This window comes from Narcine bancroftii, chromosome 5 (genome assembly GCF_036971445.1).
Source record: "Narcine bancroftii isolate sNarBan1 chromosome 5, sNarBan1.hap1, whole genome shotgun sequence".
NCBI classification, from domain to species: Eukaryota; Metazoa; Chordata; class Chondrichthyes; order Torpediniformes; family Narcinidae; genus Narcine; species Narcine bancroftii.
In genome coordinates, this window is record NC_091473.1 from 127,926,165 (window position 1) to 127,953,471 (window position 27,307).

Sequence of the window (27,307 nt, forward strand, 5' to 3'; positions counted from 1 at the left end):
CATCGGTTTTGACACCCGCCATCCTACCACAGTCCTGCAACTATGAGCAGTTAACAGATCCAACATTCTGACCTTTGGCACCAGGAAGATTAATGTCAAATTCGAGAATCATCTCTATACTTGGCCATTTATTACAGCAACAGTATCCCGACCTTTGCTTGGTGCAGATTTTCTTCAGGCTCTTTCATTCCTTGTTGACTTAAAAGGGTATTGGCTGATAGATGGAACTACTTTTCAGACCCTGCTCTGCACCTTCAAACATTAAGTGAACCAGTAGATGAATTTTCCAAGCTGTTGGAAGATTTCCCTGAGATTGCTACTCTACAATTTTCTGCATCCACTGCAAAGCATGGTGTTACTCATCACATTTTTACTAAGGGCTCTCCTATCCATGCTAAATCGTGCCACTTGCCTCCAGAGAAGCTGTGCTTAGCTAAGGAAGAGTCTGTCAAGATGGAGGAACTAGGCATAATTTGTACGTCTGACAGTCCCTGGGTGTCTCCATTACAAATGGTCCAGAAACACAATGGAGATTGGAGACCATGTAGAGATTACAGGCGGCTTAACGATGCCACCATCCCGGATCATTATCCGATATCTCTTATTCAGGATTTCTCGACTAATTTCGAAATCTTCAAAATAGACTTGGTGAGTGGCTATCACCAAATACCAGCAGAGCCAGAGGACATTCCAAAAACAGCAATAATTACCATTTAGGCTGTTCAAAGTTTTACGAATGTCATTCGGATTAAAGAATGCTACTCAATCATTTCAATGGGTGATGAATGCTTTAGAACGAGGTATGACCGGTGTCTTCCTTTATGTCGATGACATTTTAGTGGCCAGTGTGACTAAGAAAGAACATTTGGGATATCTTCACACACTTCTTTTCAGCTTCAAAAGTTTGGACTGATCATCAATCTGGACAAATGCATTTTTGGACAAGAAATGATTGATTTACTCAGGAAGGTGTGACTCCACTGCCATCTAAAGTTGTGGTCATTACCAAATACTCAAGACTTGCTATGGTTAAAAGTCTGCAGGAATTCTTGGGAATGTTAAATTTTTACCATCAGTTTCTTTTGGGAACAGCTCATATCATGAAGCCTCTTTTTGATTTACTGTCTAGAAAGACCAGAACCATTCATTGAACTGAAGAGGGAAAACAATGCCTTCTTGAAGATGAAAGATTTGCTGACTCAGGCCACTTTCAGCTACCCAGTTTTAAATGCAGCCACCGCCCTTTCTACAGATGCTTCCAGTATGGCCGTTGGAGATGCACTTCATCAATATGTCAACAGGCAAGGGAAACAGTTGGCATTCTTCAGCTGCCATCTTTGTGAAACAGAGAAGAAATACAATGCTTTGTTAAGGAGCTTTTGGCTATTGTGTCTATTCGACACTTCCAATATTTTTTGGAAGGCAGAGATTTTACTATGTACACCAACTACAAGTCCTTAACAATTGCGTTTTCCAAGGTCTCAGAGCCCTGGTCAGCGTGACAACAATGGCAATTATCATTCATCTCTGAATTCTCCACAAAAACACTATGTATTTCCGGAAAAGCCAATGCAACAGCTGATGCACTTTCCCACTCTGCTCCACTCGAGGTTTCATCTGTAGATGAAGCTATGGACTACACAACATTGGCTGCGGCCCAAGAACACGACCATGAGACAAATTCTCATCAGACTGCAATCATGAACCTGCAATTGAAGGATATCCAGTTGGGAATTAATGGCAAACTACTCCTCTGTAATATATCAATGGGACGCCCACGGCCAGTGTGATAGTACAGATTCTATCACCAATGTGTATATGTACATATGTACAGATGGTAGTGTAGGATGACTGTGATTGGCTGAGAGTGTAGCCACACCTACTGGCAGGTCTTAAAGGATTGCTCCAAGCCAGACCAGATCATTCTGGACTGGTCGACCTACTTGTGATAAGCTCCAGTCTTTTAGTTAATAAAAGCCTTGGTTTGGATCAACAAGTCTTTGGTTCTTTCGATGCACATTACAATTTTATTAACTAAAATAAATTTTGAAGGGATGGAGTGGATGCTACAGCTGGAACACTTCGACATCGACCCACAGTCAGCTACAGCCTTGAATGACTTTAAGCTCTGGATGAGATGCTTTGAAACACACTTTCAGCTCTCTGATCCTGCTGTGATAGAGGACAGCTGACGACTACTAATATTGATGACTATGGTGTCCCCGAGAGTCTACCAGAGTGTCCAGGACGCGACCACTTACGCCGCAGCACTTTTCGCAAATCTCACCCCTGGCTGGAAGCCTGTGGCCACCAAAGGCCGACAATATTGTTCTGAACACAGGAAATTTATCACAAATGAGGTGCGCAGACTGCTGGATGAGGGCATTATCGAACCTAGATCTTGTCCATGGAGGGCCCAGGTAGTGGTTGGTAAAAACGGGGAGAAGCCGTGGATGGTGGTTGATTATAGCCAGACTATCAACCGCTTCACACTCCTGGATGCGTACCCCCTTCCACGGATCATGGATGTGGTGAATCAGATCACCTAATACTGTGTATTTTCCACCATTGACACATTCGGCCTATCATCAGCTCTCGATCCGCTGAGAAGACCGACCTTTCACGGCCTTCGAAGCGAATGGGCAGCTGAATCAATTCCTCAGGGTACCCTTTGGGGTCACAAATGGCATCGTGGTCTTCCAGCAGGAAATGGACCGGATGGTGGATCAGAATGGGCTGACTGCTACTTTCCCGTATCTGGACAATGACAACATCTGTGGCCATGACACGGAGGATCATGATGCCAACCTTGAGAATTTTTTTCGGACTGCAATTCGGCTGCACTTGACCTACAATTTCGACAAGTGTGTCCTCCGGACCACTCGACTCGCAATTCTGGGTTGTGTGGTTGAGAACGGGGTGGTCATGCCACCCCCCCCCCCCACACCCAGAAGGCACTCAAACGCTGCCTGGGTTTTTTTTCTTACTATGCCCAATGGGTTCCACACTATGCCGAGAAGGCACGGCCACTCATCAAGACCACCTCCTTCCCCCTGTCAACCGAAGCCAGTGCGGCCTTCGACCGCATCAAATCGGACATTGCTGCTACAACGCTGCATGCCACCGACAAATCCATTCCATTCCAAGTCAAGAGCGATGCGTCTGACTTTGCACTGGCAGCCACTTTGAACCAGGCTGGCAGGCCGGTAGCCTTCTTCTCCAGAACCAGAGCCAACACTCCTCTGTCGAGGAGGAGGCCCAGGCCATAGTCGAGGCAGTACGTCGTTGGAGACACTACCTCACTGGCAGGCGCTTTACGCTGCAGACCGACCAACGTGCGGTCTCCTTCATGTTTTGCAATACCCAGCGAGGTAAGATCAAGAATGACAAAATCACCAGGTGGAGAATTGAGCTCTCCACCTTTAATTATGACCTACTGTATCGGTCAGGTAAACTCAACGACCTGCCAGATGCGCTCTCCAGGGGAACTTGCGCCAACATACAACTGGACAGGCTGCAGAAACTCCACGAGGAGCTCTGTCATCCAGGGGTCACTAGGTTCACGCACTTTGTCAAATCTCACAACCTGCCCTACACGGTTGAGGAGATTCGCTCCGTGACCCGAGCCTGCCCAGTGTGTGCTGAGTGCAAGCCCCACTTCTTCCGTCTGGAGAACACCCATGTCATCAAAGCCACCCGCCCCTTTGAGCGTATCAGTGTAGACTTCAAGGGGCCCTAACATCGACCAACCTCCTCAGTTATAGAGGCCCTACACAGCATCTTCGCCATCTTCGGGTACCCCAGTTACATCCACAGTGACAGGGGGTCCTCGTTTATGAGCGCGGAGCTGCAGCAGACCTTCTGGAATGTGGTATTGCTTCAAGCAGGACCACCAGCTATAACCCACGCAGTAATGAGCAATTCGAAAGAGAGAAAACGCCACCATCTGGAAAGCGGTTACGCTTGCACTCTGGTCCAAAGGTCTCCCCACCTCTCGCTGGCAGGATGTACTCATTAGTGCCCTACACTCCATCCGCTCCCTCCTATGCACCGCGACCAATGCCACCCTCCATGAAAGAATGTTCTCTTTCCCGAGGAAATCCGAGTTGGGTACGTCCATACCGGCAACCGGCATGGCTCACGGTTTCCAGTTCCCGGTCCAGTGCTTTTACAACGCCACGTCCGGTACTCTAACAATGACCCCTTGGTTGACCGGGTGACTCGGCTCCATGCAAACTTGCATTATGCCTACGTTGAGTACCTGGACGGACGGGAGGACACAGTCTCGGTTAGGGACCTAGCCCAAGCCGGATCAGGCCCAGCAGTGCCTTTAACCCAACCTCCCCCCATTCTTTCTCCCCCCAGGTCATGTGCTTGAACAGAGGGAGAAGCACCACCCCACCAGCTCAGGCCAGACTGTCGACAACGCCGTTGGGGAATTGAACGAAGCAGTGGCCGCACCCGGCGACATGAATCTGGCGACCCCAATCCCGGCACCATGATGGTCACACCGGATGGTCAGGCCCCCTGACCGGTACAGCCCCTATCCTCCATCCACCCTGGGTCAGTTTTGTAAGGTAAAAACATCATGAGATGGGACCGGAGAAGGAGTCACCCAGTACTAAGGAGTAACAGAATGCAGATGTGACCTTGGACACTCAAAATAAGCTTGGCACTAACAAGAATGATGTGCAGCAGACTAACAGAGAAGGATAGCAACAGATAATTCATTGGACAATGTCATGGTATGATAATTTACTAAGTACGTATCCTGAGGTATAAAAAAAACACCACTTGCTGATAACGGCAGAATGCGCCTTCTCCAACTAACACTGTTAGTTGCATGTGTTACAATCCGGTAATAAAGAACAAAGAACCTTGATTTCAACTCAGTCTGGTGTCTAACTCACTCATTCATGAACAAAGCAGACCTAACAGTTCTCAAAGAAGGAGTGAATGTGATAGTACAGATTATATCACCAATGTGTATATGTACATATGTACAGATGGTAGTGTAGGATGAATGTGATTGGCTGAGAGTGTAGCCACACCTACTGGCAGGTCTTAAAGGATTGCTCCTACCCAGACCAGGTCATTCTGGTCTGGTCAACCTACTTGTGATATGCTCCAGTCTTTTAGTTAATAAAAGCCTTGATTTGGATCAACAAGTCTTTGCTTCCTTCGACTCACATTACAGCCAGTACTTCCAGCACCATGGAAACGTTGAGTGTTTGATTGTGCACGGTTTCTCACATCCATCGATTACATCGACCATTCGTATGGTTTCCAACAGGTTGGAGTGGCATGGTCTTAAAAAGGACGTTACACAAATGGCGAAATCTTGCATTGCCTGGCAGAAAGCAAAATTCAGTGGTATTCTAAGGCACCACTGCAGTCCTTCCTGGCAGTTACGTGGCATTTTGCTCATGTCCACGAGGACATTGTTGGTCTGCTTCCTGTTTCAAGAGGATACTGTTATCTTTTTACAGTAATGGACAGGTTTACATGGTGGCCGGAGGCCGTGCCTTTGATAGATGCTGATACAGACATTTGTGCTCGGGCGTTCCTCAGTTCCTGGGTGTCTTGCTTTGGTTTACCAGCACGTTACTTCAGAACGAGGACCACAATTTACTTCCTCGCTGTGGACGGCCTTGTCTCGCTTACTTGGTATAACAATTCATAATACAAATGCCTATCATCCCCAGGCCAATGGAATGGTGGAAAGATTTCATCAACATTGGGGTTGATGGTTTGGATATAGGGCCTGAACTGGACTGATGAGCTGCCTGAGTATTACTGGGCATTAGAACAACTCCAAAGGAGGACCTCCAAACTTCATCTGCTGAGCCCGTGTACAGTGCATTGTTGGTGTTTCCAGGGGAGTTCGTCTCTGACCATTCCAACTCCAGCGATGATCCTAAGGAACTGCTGAGCAGGCTAAGGGAGACTGTGGGAAAATTGACCCCTATACCACCATCGTTGCACAAAGAATACTCTTCTTTTGCGCCTAAAGACCTCAAAACCTGTGAATGTGTCTTCATCCGAAGGGAAACGCTTGGTTAACCTTTACAGACACTCTACGGAGGACCTTGTAGGATACTCGGACAAACCAGATTGACCTGTATTTTGGACATTGGAGAGAAGCCACAGTCTTTCACGATTGACAGGCTTAAACCAGCTCATGTAGACAAGTCTTTCCCACTGCAGCAGAGGTCGATCACCTAAAAGACATATAAACCTTTCTGCTGGTTCTGGGGGTGGAGAGGAAGGTGGTGTAGTGGCACTATGGCGGCACTACAACTCCCAGGAGGCATTAACTCAGCTATGTGTTGACAATGCGTGAGGATATCAGAGCAGTTCGAGTGCGTGATTCGGGCTTTTAAAAGGATGCGCAGGTGATGAAGAGTAAATCCGTTTGATTTACTCTAAAAACGCCTTGTGTGGTTATTTCCTCGTGTCGATTGCGATTCCAGTGGCCATGGGGTTCCATCAATTGAATGCATCTATGTGAGGCCCTGCCTCAAGAAAGCAGCCAATGTCATAATGAACCCCTGACACCCTGCTCGCAACTTTTTCTACATTTAATCAATGGTTATATATATGGTTAAAAAGTTCAGCTTTTAGCACATATTCTTTCAAGAAACTCTCAATGATTCTTATAAAGTCACATATTTTAAATATGCAGCTTGACTAGCTCCCCTTCCTGTAAAATATGGATATAATAAAAACCTGTCACAATAGGGAAAGGATTGGAGTGAAGCAAATGGAACATGGCATTTGCAATGTGCATGTTTTATTTTTAGCCTTTTTTTCTTTTTAGTTTGCTTTCTTTTCTTTTCTTTTATTTTCTTTTATTCCTTACTTGGTTTATTTAGTTAATTAGGTTGTTCTTTTTTAGATTTTCAGTGGGGGATCTGAACCTCACTTGTATTGTATAATGCTTAATTGGTCTGGCGACATTTTGGGGGCAAGGGGTGGTTGGGGGGGAGAACAAAACACAGGTTCTGTACGTTCTATGAATGTTGAAGAAGATGGTATTAATTGTTGAAATTACTTTTGAGTCTGTAAGAAAAATTAAGATAAAATATTTTAAAAAATGGTGATCACTTGCTCACCTTGAGTGTGCTGAATCTATTGTAATAATTAAATTAAATCCACTAAAATTCCAAACAGAAATGTTAACGGAAGTCTGTCAGTTGATGTTACGGACAGATAAACTACTTACTTTTAAGAATGTGGAAGGTTTTATTTGGTTGATTTGAGTCAGCAAGATTGCAAACTTTGTGGAAAGATGGTTATTATTTTCTATTTCCTGGAAAAAAAAAGAAAATGTATTGTTTTGGAATATATTTGTTAGGAAATAGACCATGGATGCTGTATTTCCAAGGTCACTAAGATGAATGTGGACACAAGTAAACAGCCTCGCTCAGCACATGTTCCAGAAGTACCCCAATGCAGCAAGATGTGAAACATTTCGGTATATTCCTTTTCTTAAAGGGAATATATTTCACAATGGATGAATTCTTAAAAAAAAGTGATTTTTAATTCAATTTAATTTTTAATTTAGACAAACAGTTGATCCTTTTTTTAACATGAAGTACTTGCATTATTTATCTTTCTTTTCTGTGGTGTGGTTCGGCATAACATCAACGTAGTTGGCACTATTGAGAACTTTGATATGTAGGCTAATTGATAATATAAATGGGCACTAATGTTGAAGGAGAATCAAGGAAGGCTGATGAGGCTATGAGAGAGGGAGTAGAAAATTAGGAATGAATAGAATTAATAGGATTGTTCTGGGGGCTAGCAGTTATTCATGGGGCCAGATGGCATCCTTCGTAAGAAAATATGAAAAATATGGGAAATAGCTTAATCCTTAACAGGAGGCTGGCACCATCACAATATATTTTAAAATAATCCCATGAATAGTTAAGGGAATTTTAAATTTTGCATGGATATTAAATGTTTTAAATTATGATATGCATAAGCTCATCCAACAGACTGAATGAAATTAATTTAGTTCCACCATAACGCGGATGAAGATAAGTGTAACATATTATAATATTTTATTAAATGAAGGTTAAATCCAAAGTTATTAGTCAGAAATGGATCCTGATTTAATTTAAATGCTGGTGTGGTGGATTCCAGTTCCTGAGGACAAACCCCTTGCGGCCGACTGCTTCACAGTATGTACAAAGTGCAGCAGTGCCATCCAGTGGTAGAAGGAATATGCTGCAAGAACAAATGTGCAAAGCTGGAAAAGGTGAGTAGACTGTCACAATGGGTAAGCTCATATTAAATCATGAGCTTGGCACTAATGCAAGTAGACCCCAGACATTTCCATTGCCTACCCTGATTTGGTTCCACTGTTTCCATTTGTTGTTTAACGAATCCCAGTGCCTATGCCCCCCACCCCCCCCACCCCCCAGTATGGTCTCCTCTGCTACCTGTCTCCCCACTCCACATCTCCCACCTTCATTTGTTCACCAACCTATCACCCCTTGGCCCCCTCCCCTTCTCATGACATCTGGAAAAACAGCCCTGAGCTGAAACATTAACTGCCCATTTTGCACCATGGGGGCTGCCTGATTTGCCGAGTCCATCCAGCTTCTGTTTGTTTATTCAATTCCATTGCATATGTTTAATACAACCAAAGGCCTCTCCTGTTTGCTGGGCCACTGCAGAGACAGCTCATGGCAGCGAGAAGCCTGATGAGGTGGGGAAGGGGGTGAGGAGAAGAATAATGTCAAGCCAGTGTGTTAAAGTAGAAATTGAGCGGGTGTTGAGTGTCAAGGTCAGAGGAGAGGTAAGGGAGGTGCAGATAAGGGAAAGCCATAACAATTTTGTTTACTGAAAGCCAGATACTTGCGTTGGCTCCCAGGCTGCAGTCATTGCCACGCTCCCTGAAGTAAGCCTCATATTCAATTTGAAAGTTGAGTGTATGTTGGAGTGTATTGTGTGGCATCCAGTGGTATGTTGTATGTCATTGGATACCACTGAGCAAGTGCAGTTGCCTCTCTACGTGAGGACGTTAGAAGAACTGGAAGCAATTCCCAAAGCTTGAGATTTATGTGATATGATTTCAAGACCTTATTGTCATATATATAAGTACCACACACAGATGCACCAATGTTTTGACTTTCTGCAACCACAGGGTACCCAACTTACATTACAGGAGATTACTTTTCTTAATGGAACATACTTCACTATGGATAAATTCTAAAAATTGTAATTTTTAAATTAAATTTAATTTTAATTTAGATGTGCAGTTGACCTCATTTTCAAGTATTTTTATTGATATTTAAAGTATAAAGAATTAAACAGTACAATTGTACAATGTGCAACAAAATTAGGAAAAAAATACAAATACGATCATAATTAAGGAATCTAGACCACATTCTGAACAATAAAATAAAGTATAACAACAAAAAAACAAAAAGGAAAAAAAAAGTTTAAAATTTTCAAAACTCCTTCCTCGAAGCAAGGTTGAAAATGGACATATTATGAATTAAGTAACATCTTCTTGGAGATGGCCAACACAGCGCCAAGATTCCAGGACAACACTAAATCTTCAGATTATGATCATAATCCAAAAATGAGTTCCATGTCTTTTGGAACTTAATACTCATATCTGAGAACATATCTAATTTTTTTTCTAAATTTAAGCAAGATATAATCTCATTTAAGCCACTGTGCATGTGTAGGTGGGGTATTATCTTTCCATTTATCAAAATTTCACATTTGCCTATTGGCAAAATAAAAGATCAAATTCAGCTCTGAGCAGAAGTCAGTACAGGTGCTTAATCTTTTATCCGAAATTCCAAAAACCTAAAACCTCCGGAAACCTGAACAATTTTTCGATGGATGTCATCCGCTCACTAAAGCTCGCATTTGATGTCAAACATGACCCGACGTGACCCACTCTCAACTCATGTGTGAATATCCCGTGTTGGTCTGCATTGGTAATTAGATGAACCCTAGGGAATCCTTATTTTATAAGTCCAGCACCTCCGATTCACCGTATCTGGCCAGGACTCGAAAGGGAGAGAGAGAGAGAGAGAGAAAGGGAAAGAAAATGAGTGGGTGAGGGAGTGCTTGGCCCGGGAACATTATCTTGGTGGGCCCAGCTCACCTTACGCCGAGTCGGCTGGCGAGTTGGTCTATCACCTGCAATTCATGGAGGAGGAGGCGGTGGAGTTGCTGTGGCGCTCGATAGATGAGATTGAAAACCACAACTGGTAGCTGAGTGATGAGTTGAATGCGCAGAAGGGAGGGCCCAGCCACTTGGTAGCCAGCTGGGTGGTGGAGGAAGCCAGCGCTGGCTTGCTGCAGGAGGACCTGAAGGGGGTGCGGCTGCAGGTCAATGAGCTGAGCCTCAAGGTGATGAAACAGCAGTATGAGAACTGCATGCTCATCTCCAATGTGCAGCTCTGTGACCTGGCCTCGCACCCGGGCATGCCTACGGTCTGCAGCGACACCAACAACCACATGGGCAAGAGGGAGAGCGACCGTGAGGATGGGTGGCCTTCATTCCCTCAGGCCAAGAGGGAAGGACTCGTCTGGAGAGAGAGCGACTCCGAGGGAGGAGGTGTGTGAGAAGACAGTGGGCTGTGGCTTGCTGAGAAAGAAGGATGACATAGAGTTCCTGGACAGCATCAAGTGGGAGGCCGAGCACCTCGGTTAGATGATCCAGCAGCACTTTGAAGAGAAGAGGAAGCCAAGAGCTGTACAAAGATGAGTGCTACCACTTATGGCCTATATTTATCTCACTGCACCGCTGCAGCCTCCTCCCCCACCCCCGCTGCCATCCAGTGGTGCTGCAACCCTCCCCCCCTGTCCAGAGACCCTTCTAGTTGGAGCGTATCTTTGTTTTACCCGAATCAGAAACAGTACAATTATTTAAAAGTACCATCATTACTAATCTATTATCTGAAAAATTCCGAAAAATGTCTGGTGCCAAGTATTTTGGATAAAAGATTAATCACTTGTAGTACATCATCCTCTTGAGATATTCCAAAAAGAGCAATTAAAGGACAAAGATCCAATTTTAAATTTAAAATCACCGATAAAGTTTGAAAAACATCCTTCCAATATTTTACTAAGCGATGACAGGTCGAGTTGACCTCATTCTAACCTGAAGAATGAATATATTTTTAAAAAACATTATTTAATATTCCATATATGCAGTAACTACAATTATTATGATATGCAAAAAAAAGAACAAATTGATTATATACACGATGGTTTTCACCCCACCCCAAAACCCCTCCCTCCCACCCCAAAAAAAAAGAGAAAAAGAAAATACAAATTGAAAAAAATATATGTAGACAAAATAGAAGAAAAAGTAGCAAAGAATCTTGGATGCAGAGAGATGTCGTGCAGAGAGATGTCGGGCAGAGAGCTGTTATGCAAAGAGATGTCGTGTAGAGAGATGTCGTGTAGAGAGATGTCGTGCAGAGAGATGTCGTGCAGAGAGATGTCGTGCAGAGAGATGTCGTGCAGAGAGATGTCGTGCAGAGAGATGTCGTGCAGAGAGATGTCGTGCAGAGAGATGTCGTGCAGCACAACTCATCAGTTCTAACACAAACATATAGAGGAGGATTCTGCAGGGCCAGAGGGGTAAATTGATATCACTATAAATTTAATCCCATTACCCGAGTATACGGGCACCAAACCTGTAAAAACATAGAATATCTATTTCTTAGATAATAAGTAATTTTTTTTCCACTTTGAATTTTAGCATGCTGCCTTGGCAATGTTTAAGATGTATCATTTTCCAAATAATTGCAATACATTTTCTCACAACGGCTGACGCTAATTTAACAAATTTCAGTTGATAAATTGATAATTTCAATTATCAATATTTCTTAATAAAATCAGATCAGGATTTAATGGAAAAGCAACTCCTGTAACTTGTAAAAAAAATTACTTATAGACACCCAAAAAGGTCTTACATTTGGACAAGACCATGTTGAATGTATAAAATATCTTGCAAGCTCACCACATCTAAAACATTGATATGAGAAATCTGATTTCAATCTATTCAATTTCTATGGTTATTGTAAAGAAATGTATTGAACTAATCTATCCCTTACATTGATAGTATTAGTCATGAAATCTCAACATAAATTTTCCCATATTTGTTGATCAAATGTAATATTTCAGTCTGTTTCCCATCTCTGCCAAGATCTGTACAATCCTTATTTAGGAGTTCCTTCTTACAATATCGAATATATCAAAGAAATAATTTATTTTGACTTTCCCATTTCAAATAAGAAGTTCTACCTCAGTACAATTAGACAAAAACATAGCTGGCCTTAATTTATCTCTCAAACATGACCTTCATTGAAAATAACAAGAAAGAGTAGTATGTGCTATATCATATTTATTCCTCAATTGTTCAAATGACATTAATTGTCCTTTCTCATAGCAGTCCTCCACATTAACAATTCCTTTATGATACTATATATTTAAAAACTGATTAGCTCTTGAAAAGACTAAAAGAGGATTAAACAATGGCATTTAAGTGATAAAGACCCTCCACCAATATCCTGATTCATTTTATTCCAAACGTTGAGTAAATACTTCAACAGTGGTGCGACTTTATCAGCAAGCAACAATTTTGATTCCCACTTATATATAAATTCTTCTAATTTATTTTCTCCCATTTTATTCAGTTCTAATGAACCCATGCCAGTTTTACATTTTTAAATAAAGAGGCAAGGAATTTCATCTGTGCCACTCGATAATAATTCTTAAAATTAGGGAGCTGTAATCTTCCTAATTCATATTTCCATGTTATTGTTTCTATAGAAACTCTTGCCATTTTACTTTTTCAAAGAAATTTCCTTATTTGTTTATTTAAATTTAAAAAAAATTTTTTTTGTATTAATATTGGTAATGACTGAAAAAGATATTGTTTTCTTGGAAATACATTCATCTTTATACAATTCACCCTTCCAACTAAACCTATAGGCAAATTTATCCATTTTTTAAAAATCCTCAATCTTTTTAAGTAAAGATAAATAACTCAATTTATGTAAATTCTTCAAATTGTTATCCATATGTATTCCTAAATATTTCATACATTTCTTTGGCCATTTAAACTGTGTATCTCTTTGACACTGAGTATAGTCACCTACTGTCAAACACATAATTTCACTTTTATCCCAATTTATTTTATAACCCAAAACTTTGCCATATTCTTCCAGTTGGGCATACAATGACTCAGGTTCAGTCAAATATATTAAAATATCATCTGCAAATAAACTAATTTTATGTTCTTCTTGACCTACCCTAAAACCCTTAATTTGTAAATCTGAGCAAATCATCAGGGCATGTGGTTCTGTAGCTAAAACAAACAAATTTGGTGACAAAGACATCCCTGTCTACTTGATCTTGTTGAATTAAATGACACAGATATCTATCCATTTGTTACGGGTTTAGCTTTAGGACTATTATATAAAGCTTTAATCCATTTTTAAAATTTAATCCAAATCCAAATTTCCTAATACCTTAAACAAAAAAACCCATTCTTATCTATCAAATGCCTTTTCTGTATCTAAAGCCACTGCAAGACTCAAGTCATCCATGTATTATACTAAGCAGTCCAGCTACATTTTTTGAAGATTATCTTTTTTTTAAACAAACTTGGTCTGATCCATATTAATTAATTTGGGTAACAAACTATTCATTCTATTTGCCAAAACTTTTGGTACTATTTTATAATCTACATTTAATAATGAAATAGGTCTATATGCTGAAGGTTTCAAAGGATCTCTGTCTTTTTTATGAATCACAATAATTTTTGCCATTTGTGAAGCTTGATCCAATACTTGCATAAATATGGGAATTAATACATCCTTAAGTTCTTTATAAAATTCAGATGGGAAACCATCCTCTCCTGCAGATTTATTACTACGTAGAGAATTCATTGCTTTTATTACTTTTGCCTCAGTAAACAATGCATCAAGTTCAGTTTGTTCTTCTAAACTTAATCTAGGCAATATTATCTGTGATAAGTAATCATTTATTTTAGACCGAAGTCTGTATCTTGTTAAAAAAAGATATTTGTATAAGAATCAAAACATTGCAAATGCTAATAAAATAAAATAAAAGTTATTAAGAAAATGTTTTAAAATGATAAAAAAAAAGGGTTACCACATGTTTAATGGGCATTATAAATGAAGTAAGTACTGTACTTAATTTTAGCCTGGCAATAGGTTCGCTGTACCCGATCCAAACGTTATTGGGAAGGATATTTGAATGACCGTATTGCTTTATATTTTACAAAGCTATTTAAATTACTTGCTCACACCCTTGTCTAAATTTAAATATAGAAACAGAATTTGACATATTTTCCACATGAATCATTTCAATCCCAATGTTGTCTGTTCTTTAGAATGTCAGGGAAGAAAGGGAAGAAGGAAAATTAATATCAATGGAAAGACAGCATTGAAAAACCCTATTCAGTGTGGTTCTTATACACCATACAATAGACAAAACACTCTGTCAACTTTAACCTTCAAATATGTTATTCAAATAGATGTGGCATAATTTTATCCTTGGGAAACCAAAACACACACTGCATACTCCGCATGACTTTTCAAATTAACAACTTCATTTCTCAAGCAATTTTTATTTAAATTCACAGAGTTCTAACATAGTTTTGGGCCTTGATCTAATTTGATATTGATAGCAACATGTGTGACTTAATCTCATTGTAATTCCAAACCTCAAGTAACTTTCAGCCTTCTGTAACTGAGCTGCAGTGGAATTGAAGCAATCTGCCATGCCAGCCACGCCTGAGTAATCCTCTGTTTCCTTGAAACATATCTAGAGCATGAGGCAACAAGAAACACTGGAAACGCCCAGTCCACAAGAGGGTTAGATTTCCTTCAGCATGCAAGTCTACCGGGCATGAATGAATGATTATCATTTTCATCACTTTTCACTCTTAAGTCGTTTACTATCACCCTTTGGTTGGAAACCATACATTTTCATGCATGCAAATTAAATTAACTGGGCAAGTATAAAACTTTTTTATATTTAATTGTGCACAGCATCTGATAATGAGAGCTGCAGTTAGTGGTATGTAATTCATACTAATCAAGGCCACTGGAGAGAACTCCCTCTTATAGATTAAGGGAGTGCAGCAGTGTCCATTACAGAATAGAGAATGGATGGAGAATGCTTGATCTGGGATAACTTTTCATGCCGGGATCGAGCATGCTTTTCATCAGCCTTGTGCTGTTTAAAGAGGGCAGATAAAATCAGGAAGGACCCCTACCTCTCCGCATGCAGCATCTTCCAGCTACTCCCATCGGGGAAAAAGATATGAAAGAATCAGATCCAAAACCATTAGGCTGAGGAACACTTTCTTCCCACTGCTGAATGACTAATAATATAACTCTCTGTAACTCTACTATTTATTAATAGTATTTATTTTGATACACGTATGAATATATGTAGTGTGTGACTGTGTTCTGTCTGTATGTATGTTTGCACTATTCTGCACCGTGGACTGGAGAACACTGTTTCATCAAGCTGGTACAATTGGATCACAAATAAATTTGAAGTTGAACATATCAAGCTCGTATTGTCAAACTACATTTTTTTAGAAAGAAAATATTATGGACGACTCTGGTCCTTTAATTTAATGTTTCTGTCCATTAACTACCCAAATACCACCTATATAATGAGGACAGAAGGATTAAGTTTCAAGGACAGAGCAATTTGGGAACATACTTATTGAGCTTCCTTTGACAATAATAAATTTATGAATGACTGCAGCAGGGGCCTGGAGGCTCGGGTGAGAGGGAAAGGACTGAGACCACACAGAAAGCATTTATTCAATGTTAAGACAGTGACATTTTACATGCATTGAACAAAAAAGAAACAAAATAAATGTAGTTATACATGAAAGTCTGCAGCTGCTGGGGTCAAATGCAGTACACAAATGTGCTGGAGATTCTGTCATAGGACCTGCTGAGTTTTTTCAGCATTATTGTAAATTGAACATAAACGTAGATTGTGGAATGAGCTCAATAAATGCTTCATACACATGGGGATAAATAAGGCTGGGTGGTACAGGGTATTGATTTTAACCTTCATCCAAAATTACTTTCCCTTGGCATGTAAAATTGGGCATGACCTAAATTCAGCCATCTACCTGCTCCCCAGATTGTGGTCCAAGGTTACCATTATCACTTGGTTCTGTTTTGATATAGAATTCCTATGGTCTCTAGAGCTATACTGAAGTGAAATTCTATTTTAGAAATGGAGTTACAGCTGTACTTAGACATCCTTTTGGCTTACCTGAGAATCTTTTGCTCCATTTGTTTGGACTGCTGCTGGTCTACATGATGCTGTTGTCTTATTGCCTCTTGTTCATGAGGAGGCATGTCAGCCACTCCTTCCAGAAGCCATCTTTCTCTCAATGACTTTGACTGTTCAGAAGAGCACAAAGTTAGAAATTGTACTTCAGAAGCATGTAAATGTAAATATAGATGTATCACCAACTGCTGTCAAAGGTGCCTTCAATTGTCAATGGAAAGGCTCAATGAGACCATTGGCCTGCGGATGGTAAGCTATAGTGTAAATAATGCCCAAAAGATCAGTGAGATCACGGAACAACGCCGACACAAACCAAGACCCTCGATCCATTAAAATAGTGATTGGAACACCGAAATATGAAATTCAACAATCTATGAGAGCCCTAGTGACTGTCTCCTCAGAGATGTCAGTGATAGGAATTGCCTCCTATCACCCGGTAGACTGGTCTTTACACGTGAGCAGATAAGTATATCCCAGCGATGGTGGAAGTGGGCCTACCAAGTCCATGTGCACATGCTGGATACGGGAATCCAGAACAAGAAACCCCCCCCCCACCCCCCCCAGCTTGGATCTTTTGTGTCTGGAGACTTTAGAGTGTTGACATGGCAAGCAGGCCCTTGCCCATAATCCAACATCCCGTTTAATGTTTGGTAATTCATTTGATTGATGCTGTTCTACCAGGATGCGATAGATTGTAAAGAGACACAAAAATCTGCCTCATAGCCACCGGCACAAAAGGCCTAGGTCTTCCTGCAGAAAAATCACAGACTAACTAACATTTCACCCGATTCATCCAGGGTCACATCTTGAAAATGGAGACCCGCGTTGATTCAGAAATACTGAATGAGATTGGGATTGGTGTGCAGTGCATGAACCATGGTGATGAAATTAATGGCAGTAGTTGCATGTAAGATGTCAATGTCACTCCTAGACAGGGTATATCCGATGAAAATTGTAAGGTGAAGTCCAAGTGCCAAATTTCTCTGGACGAGTAGAGATGTGCGCTTGTACTCAGGGTATGTGTAAGAGGCTGGTGCTCTTTATAAATGGTGAAAGGACAATCTTCCAAAAGAAAACAGAAACATTTCACTGTGAGATGGATGGCTAAGAGTTCTCGACCAAACATACTATTCTTCGGTGACAGCTTCGCGGAAAAAATTGCTAGAGGTTTCAATTGTCCATGGACTTGTTCTAACACTGCTCCCACACCAGTGACAGACACCTCTGTGGTAAGAGAGAGCAAGGCTTTGGGGTTTTGATGTACAAGCATAGTGGCATTCACAAGAGCAGTCTTCACATTATTGAAAGCATGGCCCGGCTTCGTCTCCCAAGGACACAGACTTATTGGATCCTTTTAGTTGTTTAGTATGGGGTAATAGAGATGCTGCATTGTTCGGTAGGAATCGGCGATAAAGATTCATCGTGCCTAAAAGAAGTTGCAACTGGCCAAATATAATGGGTGTAGGAAATTCTTTAATTTCTTGCACTTTCGATTCATCGGCAAAATACCACGTTGAGTAACTCAAGGTCCCAAAAATATAAGATCAGCATTGCCAAAAACATATTTACTGGGTTTGATCACAATGCCAAACTCATAAAGCCTCTGAAATAATGAAATATCGTCAATATAAATTCGAGGCCGGAGAGTCCATGGTCCATAAACTGCTGGAATGTCTGAGCTGCATTCTGTAGATGGAATGGTATTTGCAGAAACTGAAATGTGCAGAAAGGGGTAATTACTGCCATCTTGGTGACATCCAATGGCTCAACTGAAATCTGATAGTATGCATGTACTGGATCTATTTTCGTAAATACATATTTTCCGTAGAGGTTTGCTGAGAAGTCTTGTAAAATGGGTCAGGCACAGTGGAATTGTTCAGGGCATGACAATCAGTACAAGGCCGCCAATCCCCAAGAGATTTTTTGGATCCATATACAACGGTGAAGCCCATCAGCTGTCAGATCTGTGAACTATGCACAACTCTTGCATGTGGTTGAATTCTGATTTCACGATTCTTAAGATGGTTCAGGAGTAATCTACAAGCCTGCACTACAACTAGAGGACCCCAGTTACTATATGTTTAACGTCTGTGTGATGATACTGATGGGGTCACTAGGTGAGGGAAACACTTGAGCAAGGCTCAGAAAGACCAAGAGCCAAATTTGGTGAGCCTAGAAGCCATTAAAAGGGAGAGGTTGTTTACGTGCACAGGCAAAGTGCATGACATGAACCTCGTTACCAGCCTGGCTGAGACGAGAGAGGACCCCGAATGTTTAAAGCGTAAATTCAGAGAAATGTGCAACCCTCAGAGAAATCTGACAATGGAAAGGCACAAATTCAACGCGAGAGACCAAAAGCCTGGTGAGTCGATACACTTATACGTCAGCGATTTAAAAAGCAAGGCAAAACATGGAATTTTGGCACGCTTTACAATGAATTAATTAAAGACAAAATGGTCTGTGGCACTTGCAATGATAATATGTGGAATGTGCTCCTGCGAGACAGTGAACTGACACTAGCAAAGACCATCGCAACGTGCTTGGCGTATGAAACTACCGAGGAAAACAGTAAAAGGCTGGCTTCTCCAAAATAGCAGGTCACAAGCATCAACAGATGGACCAGCAAGCAGACAGTGGTTGGAGGTTAGAAGGAAGTGCCAGCCAGGCCATCCCACTCCCCAGTATCTGGCAATTGCGGAGGAGAGCATATATCGAGAAGGGAGATGTGGCCGGTGTTTGGCCAGCAGTGCATAACTGTGGCAAATGGAACCACTTCAGCAGATGCTGCAGATCCAGGCAGCAGACCACTGCATGGACCAGACCTAGGAGGTCCATTGACCATTTGGAACCAGAGGAGAGAGGGACCGACTCCCGATGATGAGTACTACGTTGATGGGCTCACCACGAGGATGGCAGGAAACTCAGCAGATACTCAGATCAGAGGTAACAAGAAGGCCTTCGTGTACATGGAAATCAATGGCAAGATGGCTGAGATGAAAGTTGAGACTGGGGCCAAATGCAATGTCATGTCACTGGGGGGACTCAACCGGCTGAGAAAGATGGAACAAGTCAAGCCATGCAGCAAGGCTATGAGCCTAGTGACTTATGGAGGCAGCAGAATCCAGACCAGCTGCACGGCACGGCTGCGGTGTTTCATACAAGGATGGCTCCACATGTTAACCTTCTTTGTGGTCCATAAGTATGTCAAGCCTCTGCTAGGTCTCAGTGCGTGCATGGACATGGGGCTTGTCTCATTTAGCACAGAGGTCCATCAGATAAGCCCATCCGAGGATGATTTCTCACAGAAGATCATTTCTGAGTATGGTGAACTTTTCAAAGATGAACTGGGGACATACTCCTTGCAGGTTGACATGGAGGTAGGACCTTTAGCCTGGCCGGTGCACCACATTCTAGTAGCAATGAAGGATAAAGTCAAGGATGAGCTGGACAAAATGCAGGACTTGGGCGTCATCACTCCAGTTTTGGAACCAACTGAATTGGTATCCTCCATGGTGGCCACCAAGAAGGATGGATAAGAAATTAGAATTTGTATAAATTTGCGAGACCTCAATACAGCCCTAAAATGACCACATTACCCCATGCGCATCGTAGAAGAGGTGGCCAGGGCAACGGCTAATGTTGAGGCAGACCAGGGCTACCCTACCAGTGGCAAAGAGACTTCTGGAGCCCCAACAAAAGGACCTGCAGGATGTCAAGTGCAAGCTGCTAAACAGAAGGCTGGCGCAAAAGAAAAGTTATGACAAAACCAGCCGGCTGCTCATCCCATTGACCGAAGGGCAAGTCGTAAGGATGTAGACTCCACAAGGTTACGACCGCCTGGGTATAGTGGAAATGAGCTGCCAGGAACACAGGTCATACCTGGTTCGTTCAAGGGGGAAAATGTACAGGAGGAACAGATGACACATCCTCCCAGAAAGAGAACCATCTCCATCTCAAACTGACCCAGACAAATCAGCATTTTTGGATTTGGAACTTGAGCCTGGGATCGATATGAGCCCCTGGTAACTACAGGAAAAGAGATGGATGGTGCCCTTGAGACTAGGGACAGTAGATACAATCAGGACAAAGCATGCCAAGCCTCCACCATCAGCAGAGGATTATTACAAAATGCACGCTGGGCATGTTTGTTAACCAAACCCAAAATACCGGGACTGAACTGGGTTAAATGTATATATTTTTGTACTAGTGAAAGTGCAAATGTTCACTGCATCATGCTGGAGGTGGGGGGGGGGGTACCTCAAGAAATGGGATGTAGACAGCCGCTGCCATTGTACTCACAACAACGCACCACGCATACGCGAACACCGCGAGAGTATTAGTTGAGTCGAGAACCATCAAGAAGCAGATGCTACTCTGTGGCTCTCTTTCTCCCTACCCTGTTTATCATGTTTGGTTGTGTTCAGTAAAGTCTTTTATTTGGTTTACCTCACCCGCCAACTCAACTCGTTATTAAGCACACAATAACAAACAGCTCTCAAAATGGAATTTGCCATGTTTGCAAGCATGAGAACCACCAAAAAGATTTCTTGAGACCAAAATCCGTGATTGACCTCTGGCCATATGTTTGAATATCAGAATCATTTGCGTCTGAAAGAACAGATGATATATTGGAATGTCTGCATTCCTCTGTGGTTGGAGGGACCACTGAAATTTCTGCACCAGAATCGACAAGAAATTGAACACCCGAGGGATGGCCTTTGAGGAAAAGACGGTGGCCGACGTGCCCAGGGGCAGGAGTTCCCTCTACTGCCGGGCCTGGTCATTTCCCGGCTGCCCTTTGCAGACAGGATCAGGCAGCAGCACCAAATCTCTGATGCTTCCAACAGATACGCCATCCGTTGCCTGTTCCACACCTTCAACCACCATGATTCTAACCAGATCGACAGAAGGAATTCCATTGCATGTCCAAAGCCTGGACCTGCATAGTCAGTGCTGCCATTTACTGTTCCAACTCAGTTATCTTAGATTGATATTGATGCTGGTGGTTCTTAAGGCACAGTTCTGGTTCCAGTTGGTCCTGTTGACTAGGGGAAGAAATCAATCTTTCTATCTTCAACGCAGAGGTCATCGACATAGCAAGGTCGGCATGATCCGCCAACTGACCGAGGATGGACATTCAAAAGACACTCACCAAATGGTCTTGAATACGATGAGGTAAACATTGAAGAAACCTTCGTTTCTAAAAATCACCTTCGACAGGGTCTGTTCCAGCTAATCTGTGGTGCCTCTTCAACATCTGTGATGGCTGCCTATCGCCTAGGCTGTCATCAGCTAGTAATTGGGCAATACGAGTCTCCCTATATGGAAGAGTGCACTGCAGAATAGCCACCTTAAGCATGACATACGGGAGATTACCATCCAGATCCACTAAGACATCCTCCGCTTCACAGGCAATCTACTCTGGAAGATGCTCCACAAGTAAACCATACTTCGTCTTCTGACTTGTCACGCTGAGGGCAGAGAAACGTGCTTCAAGGATCATGAACCATACTGATGCATTATTAATAAAGAGTGGAGGGGGGGGGTCTCCAGTTTGACCTCCTCCGCTTGCTCCTGTAAGAGTTTTATCCTTATCACTACCCATTTTAAATTAGAAAGTACTCTGAACTCATAGGGGTACCACTTGTAACAGAACTGTGGTGAATACCACAGTTTACAAACAAATACAAAATACACTCACTTGCTTCTTTCAGCACAGCATGAAGTCAACTTTCTTTAATTTTCCACAGACACAAAAATGCATTCTTCAACTCCCCAAACACCACCCATCCAAACCCCTCTGACTTTCTCATTTGCTCACTGCCACGCGGTGATCCTTTTGCTTTGACTCTCCTCCTCCTGTGTCCGAGATCCATCACCCATATATACTGATGCTTAACACACCCACACATGCACACCATTACTCCTGTGTGTCACTTTGCCTATGTCATTAGTAACCACTGGCACTGCTCCCAAGGCAGGCAAGTATGATAAAGCCCCTTCAGCATCAAATACTTTCATGCCATATAACATCCTTTTTCATCCATAATTTTTACTGATGTTGCATGGGAATAAAAAAAAAACCATGGTTCAATCTGTGCAATAGCAATGTCAGAACAATAATTTGCATTTGTAAAAATAACATTTTTGGAGCAAAACATCTCACCTTCACCAAAAGCAATGACCTAATTGCATGATTATATAACTTTGACTGGATTACGAGCGAAATTTAAATTTAAATTTAAAATGTAGACATACATTTCAGCCCATGATCTCATGCCCCTACCCCTCAAATTAACCTACAACACCTCATACATTTTTAAAGGGTAAGAGGGACTCTAAGCACCCAAAAGAAACCCACACAGACATGGTTCAAAAGACACTCAACAAATGCTCTTGAATATGATGAGGTAAACATTGAAGAAATCTTTGTTTCTAAATATCACCTACTAACTCCCTACAGACAGCAGTAGAATGGAATCCAGGTCGCTGTTTTTGTAATTGTGTTGCACTAACCACTATCCTAACCATGCCGCCCAAATTTAGATAACAATGATGTGAAATAATTGAAACATGAATCATTAGCTGAATTTGGCAGTGAGGATTCAGTGTGAACAGACAGTTCAACCCCCTGATCGGAAACGCCAAATCTCGTAAAATTTAGTGACGTGGTTAAATTCCCTCTGAGGGAATCCCTGCAATGCCTGTCCAGATATTTATCCCTTCTTTCACAGACACAAACAGAATGTTTGTACCTTTAAGTACTTCAGCTTCAGCTTCTCCTCATCCACTTCAAATCGCTGTGCTGTGATTTTTTCTTGTACTTTTCTTTTTTCCTGAAAAATTAGAATTGAAATGTGAGGCTACTGTCCAGTTTCCAGATGCAACAAGATGAAAGGCATTGTGGAGGGACACCTTTCCTCACTAAATAATGTAGCAATATGTTCTTTGGCTTGGCTTCGTGGACGAAGATTTATGGAGGGGTAAAGTCCACATCAGCTGCAGGCTCGTTTGTGGCTGACAAGTCCGATGCGGGACAGGCAGACACGGTTGCAGCGGTTGCAAGGGAAAATTGGTTGGTTGGGGTTGGGTGTTGGGTTTTTCCTCCTTTGTCTTTTGACAGTGAGGTGGGCTCTGTGGTCTTCTTCAAAGGAGGTTGCTGCCCGCCGAACTGTGAGGCACCAAGATGCACGGTTTCAGGCGATATCAGCCCACTGGTGGTGGTCAATGTGGCAGGCACCAAGAGATTTCTTTAGGCATTCCTTGTACCTCTTCTTTGGTGCACCTCTGTCACGGTGGCCAGTGGAGAGCTCCCGCATATACACATTAGCATCACTTTTCACTGTTATATGATTCTTGGAAACCATACATTTTCTAGAACGTAAATGGAACTGATCTCAATAATTCTTTGCTGTATTATTTAATTATGAAGCACACAATACCTGATATTTAGATAAAGTTAACTCTCTGACCCTAAAATTTGCCTCGTGAGTATCTTCTGAACTGTCTTCAATGCTTGTACTCACATTATTAAATAAGTGGATCAAAACTGTTCATAGCACTTCAGGTGCAGCCCCACTGAAACATTAAATTATTATAGAATTCCTCTCAATTTCTAAACTCTAATCCCCTTGCAATAAAAACCAATGCTTATGTTTGCACTACATAATAAGAACACCACGATCCCTCTTGACTCCACTTAGTTATAGTTTATTTCTGTTTAGACAATCGTCTACTTTTTTCTTACTGAGGTGTATGACCACACCCTCTGTTGATGCTTGCTGAAGGCCTCACTCAACTGCCTTCATTATGTGAGGTTGAAATGATGACTGGATATATTTGTCACACTATCATCCAAATATATCTTAAGCCATAACATTTTCAACTTGGACAGGTACAGCTCCATTTTGTAAATATTCTTGTCCTCACCTTATCTCAAACTCAGAAAGGAGTCACCTTTGGGTATATGAGCTGTAAAATGCCCAAAACAGATTTTTTACTATATGCTTGTCCCATCAATTAAAAGCACTATGTTTAACTATTCATCTGACTGTAAACTGTAATCTCAATAACAGTTGAGCAGTGCTTCAACAAAAAGTGGTACAAAACTCCTCTGGCTACAGGACTAGGTGTTACAATCCTGGACGTTTCAGTATTGGTTAGATTAGCTCTTTTAACGAGTTACCACACTCAGTTGCCTCAAGTACAATAATGGAGGATGACCACTGGGGAATATTAACTGGTATCAGACACATCTTCAGTTGTATTCCCTGGTATCATTGGGAGTTTCAGCCTTTTAAATACAAGGCATCTTCTGCCAAGGCAGACCCTTCACAGGTTGATCAGACCTGGGTGTGTGCCCCATATCTGTTTCTCCTTGGAGTAATTTGGAGCCCAGATAGAATCCCTCCTTTTTAGCCAGAGGCTCTTGTTCCATCAATGAAAAGCACGACATTTAACTATCCACATCCAGTCGATAATCTCAATAACGGTTGAGCAGAGCTTCAACAAAAAGTGGCACAAAACTCCTTTGGCAAGAGAGAGCTTAGTTCAACTTTGATGTGCATGCACAACCATCTCATTTTAAAGGAATAACAATAAGTCTTGGCCATATCCCTCCTTTTTATGAACATTTTATTTACAAAATTTACAATTATTAATAATAAATTGTAACAAAAATACATGTCGTATATATATCCCTAATCCCGCTTTCCCGGCCCACCTTCCTTCACCCTCCCATACTACCCCAACCCGTAAGAAAAAGAAAGAAAAAGAGATTGTCAAAAATACATGCACAACATCAAATCAACAACGGCAGAGCTGAAAATGACCATTGGGATGAATTATTGAGAATTCTAAATCTTCAAACCAATGTGTTGTAAATATGGGGTCCATATTTTCAAAAATAAATTATATTTATTACATAAACTATAAGTTATTTTTTCAAGTGGAATATAAGATCATAACTCATTTTGCCATCTTTGCATTCCTAAATCTATATCTGATTTCCAAGTAATGGCAACACGCTTCCTAGAAATAGCTAAAGCTAATCATGGAAATTCAATTTGATACATAGTTAATCTTAATTTAAGACTAACCATTTTAATATTACTGAATAAAAATAATATCGGATCAAATGGGAGTTTTACCTTTAATATTTTTTCCAAAAATATTTTCACCTGTATCCAAAAAGGTTTAACCTTAGAACGAGGCCAAGTCGAATGAAAAAATGAACCTATTTCTTGACCGCAATTAAAGCATAAATCAAATAATGTTAAAACAAGTCTTTTTAATTTTTGAGAAGTATAATTGATGAACAAAATTATATTGTACCAATCTATATCTTACATTAATAATTTTTGTCATATAATCTTTACATGACTGTAATAATTCTCATCGATCTTCCTATCTAAATCAATTTCTCATCTCAATCTTGATTTATGAATACCTAACTTAGGTGTTTTTCTTTGAAAACTATTATAAAGCTGCTCGATTGAAGTTTATTAATGAAATACTTGATTTGGAGAAATCTTTAACTTGGGCTAAAATAGAATTAAGTAAAATACATGAAAAATATCTGCAGGAATTTATTTATAAATGGAATTCAAAATTATTAATACGTATTAAGGATGCACCTATATTGAAACATTTAATTGAATTATGGAGTAAAATAGATTATGAGATAAGTGGAAACGGTTTGATTTCATATAAAATGCCTTTATATCAAAAGAAACTCTTATCTTTTACTATGAATAATCAATTTTTGAAAATTTGGAATCAAATGGGGATTAAAACAATAGAAGATTGTTTCTAAGCTGGTAAATTTATTACTTTTCAATGAATGAAGGAAAAATTTAATGTTCCGAGTAATATTTTTTTTGTTACTATTAGGTTAAGGCTTTTTTAATTGATAAATTAGGTCAACATTTAAGATAACAGATTGAGTGAATTAGAAATATTGATTACTAAAGGGGATATAAATAAATTCATTTCAAAGATGCAAAATTACTTCAAAGAAAAGTCATATCTCTCCTTGAGCATGTTCTGTTATTTAACTTTATTCTGCTTAAATTTATATATCAGACTCACTTTCCAACTAATCCCCAAAAGTCCATGGCTTTCAATATCCATATTGATGAAGCATCCATCCCTTTGGAACATAAATTTCCAAAAATTCACAATTGAGTCCTTAGCAACTCTTAGATCCTTGCTCTGTTACCCCAAGATCTACACTCGCCAACACTTTAACGAACTATGGAGCTCACAATTTGGCCATGAGCACATCATGCATCTGACCTGAACCCTGCTCAGTGTTGATGTGAGGTCAATGGCAGAGTTATTGAGCCGATCCAACTTGTACCAGAGGCAGCTCTACGATTTATTTCTGTCTCCAAATGTTTTTAAATGCCGTGTAATATTGAATAAATAAAGATTTTGCCTGCAATATAACTTATTGAATTGTTCCATTATTTAAATGTGTCGTTAGGCAAAAAAGTTAAAAAAAAGCAAATTCGATTAGAATTTGAACATTGTAAATGTTTTGATAGATAATTGTAATATACATCATATTTATATACATTGTCATTTTTTATAATTAAATCCAATGTATTTCCACAAACAGCGTCGACAATAATATGCCTCCATCAAGACTCGAGAGTATTTGCAATTAATGATAACTATTGCCAAGCTTGGAATCAGTAATTGATGAGACTATATTTACAATTAACCAAACTAACTTGTTACAATGAATCCAAAAATGAAACAACCATACTGTTGACGAGGTAAAGAATTACACTGCAATAATATTCTCCATTTTAAGGAAAATTTTGCAGTTGGGTTAAGCCTCTGTTTTGCAAGGTTCAGAATTTATCTACTGTCTTACGGCGTTGTGGATTCAATTGTGATATGCACAACTACTTAAAATGTTTCGTTTCTGCTATATTGAACATCAGGATCACAAAAGCACTTTGCA

The 27,307-nt window shown here is 40.8% G+C and overlaps 1 protein-coding gene across 8 annotated transcripts in view; it reads right to left on the reverse strand.

Annotated features, from left to right (window-relative positions):
• palmda (palmdelphin a) overlaps positions 1-27,307 on the reverse strand; it is a 153,867-nt gene that overhangs the window by 20,088 nt on the left and 106,472 nt on the right. For all 8 annotated transcript variants that reach the window (XM_069939054.1, XM_069939049.1, XM_069939051.1 and 5 more), the window contains 2 exons: positions 23,091-23,171; positions 16,318-16,448 (listed from right to left, as the gene is read on the reverse strand). In XM_069939054.1, the coding sequence (XP_069795155.1) occupies positions 16,318-16,448; positions 23,091-23,171 (212 nt within the window). The remainder of the gene's footprint in view (positions 1-16,317; positions 16,449-23,090; positions 23,172-27,307) is intronic.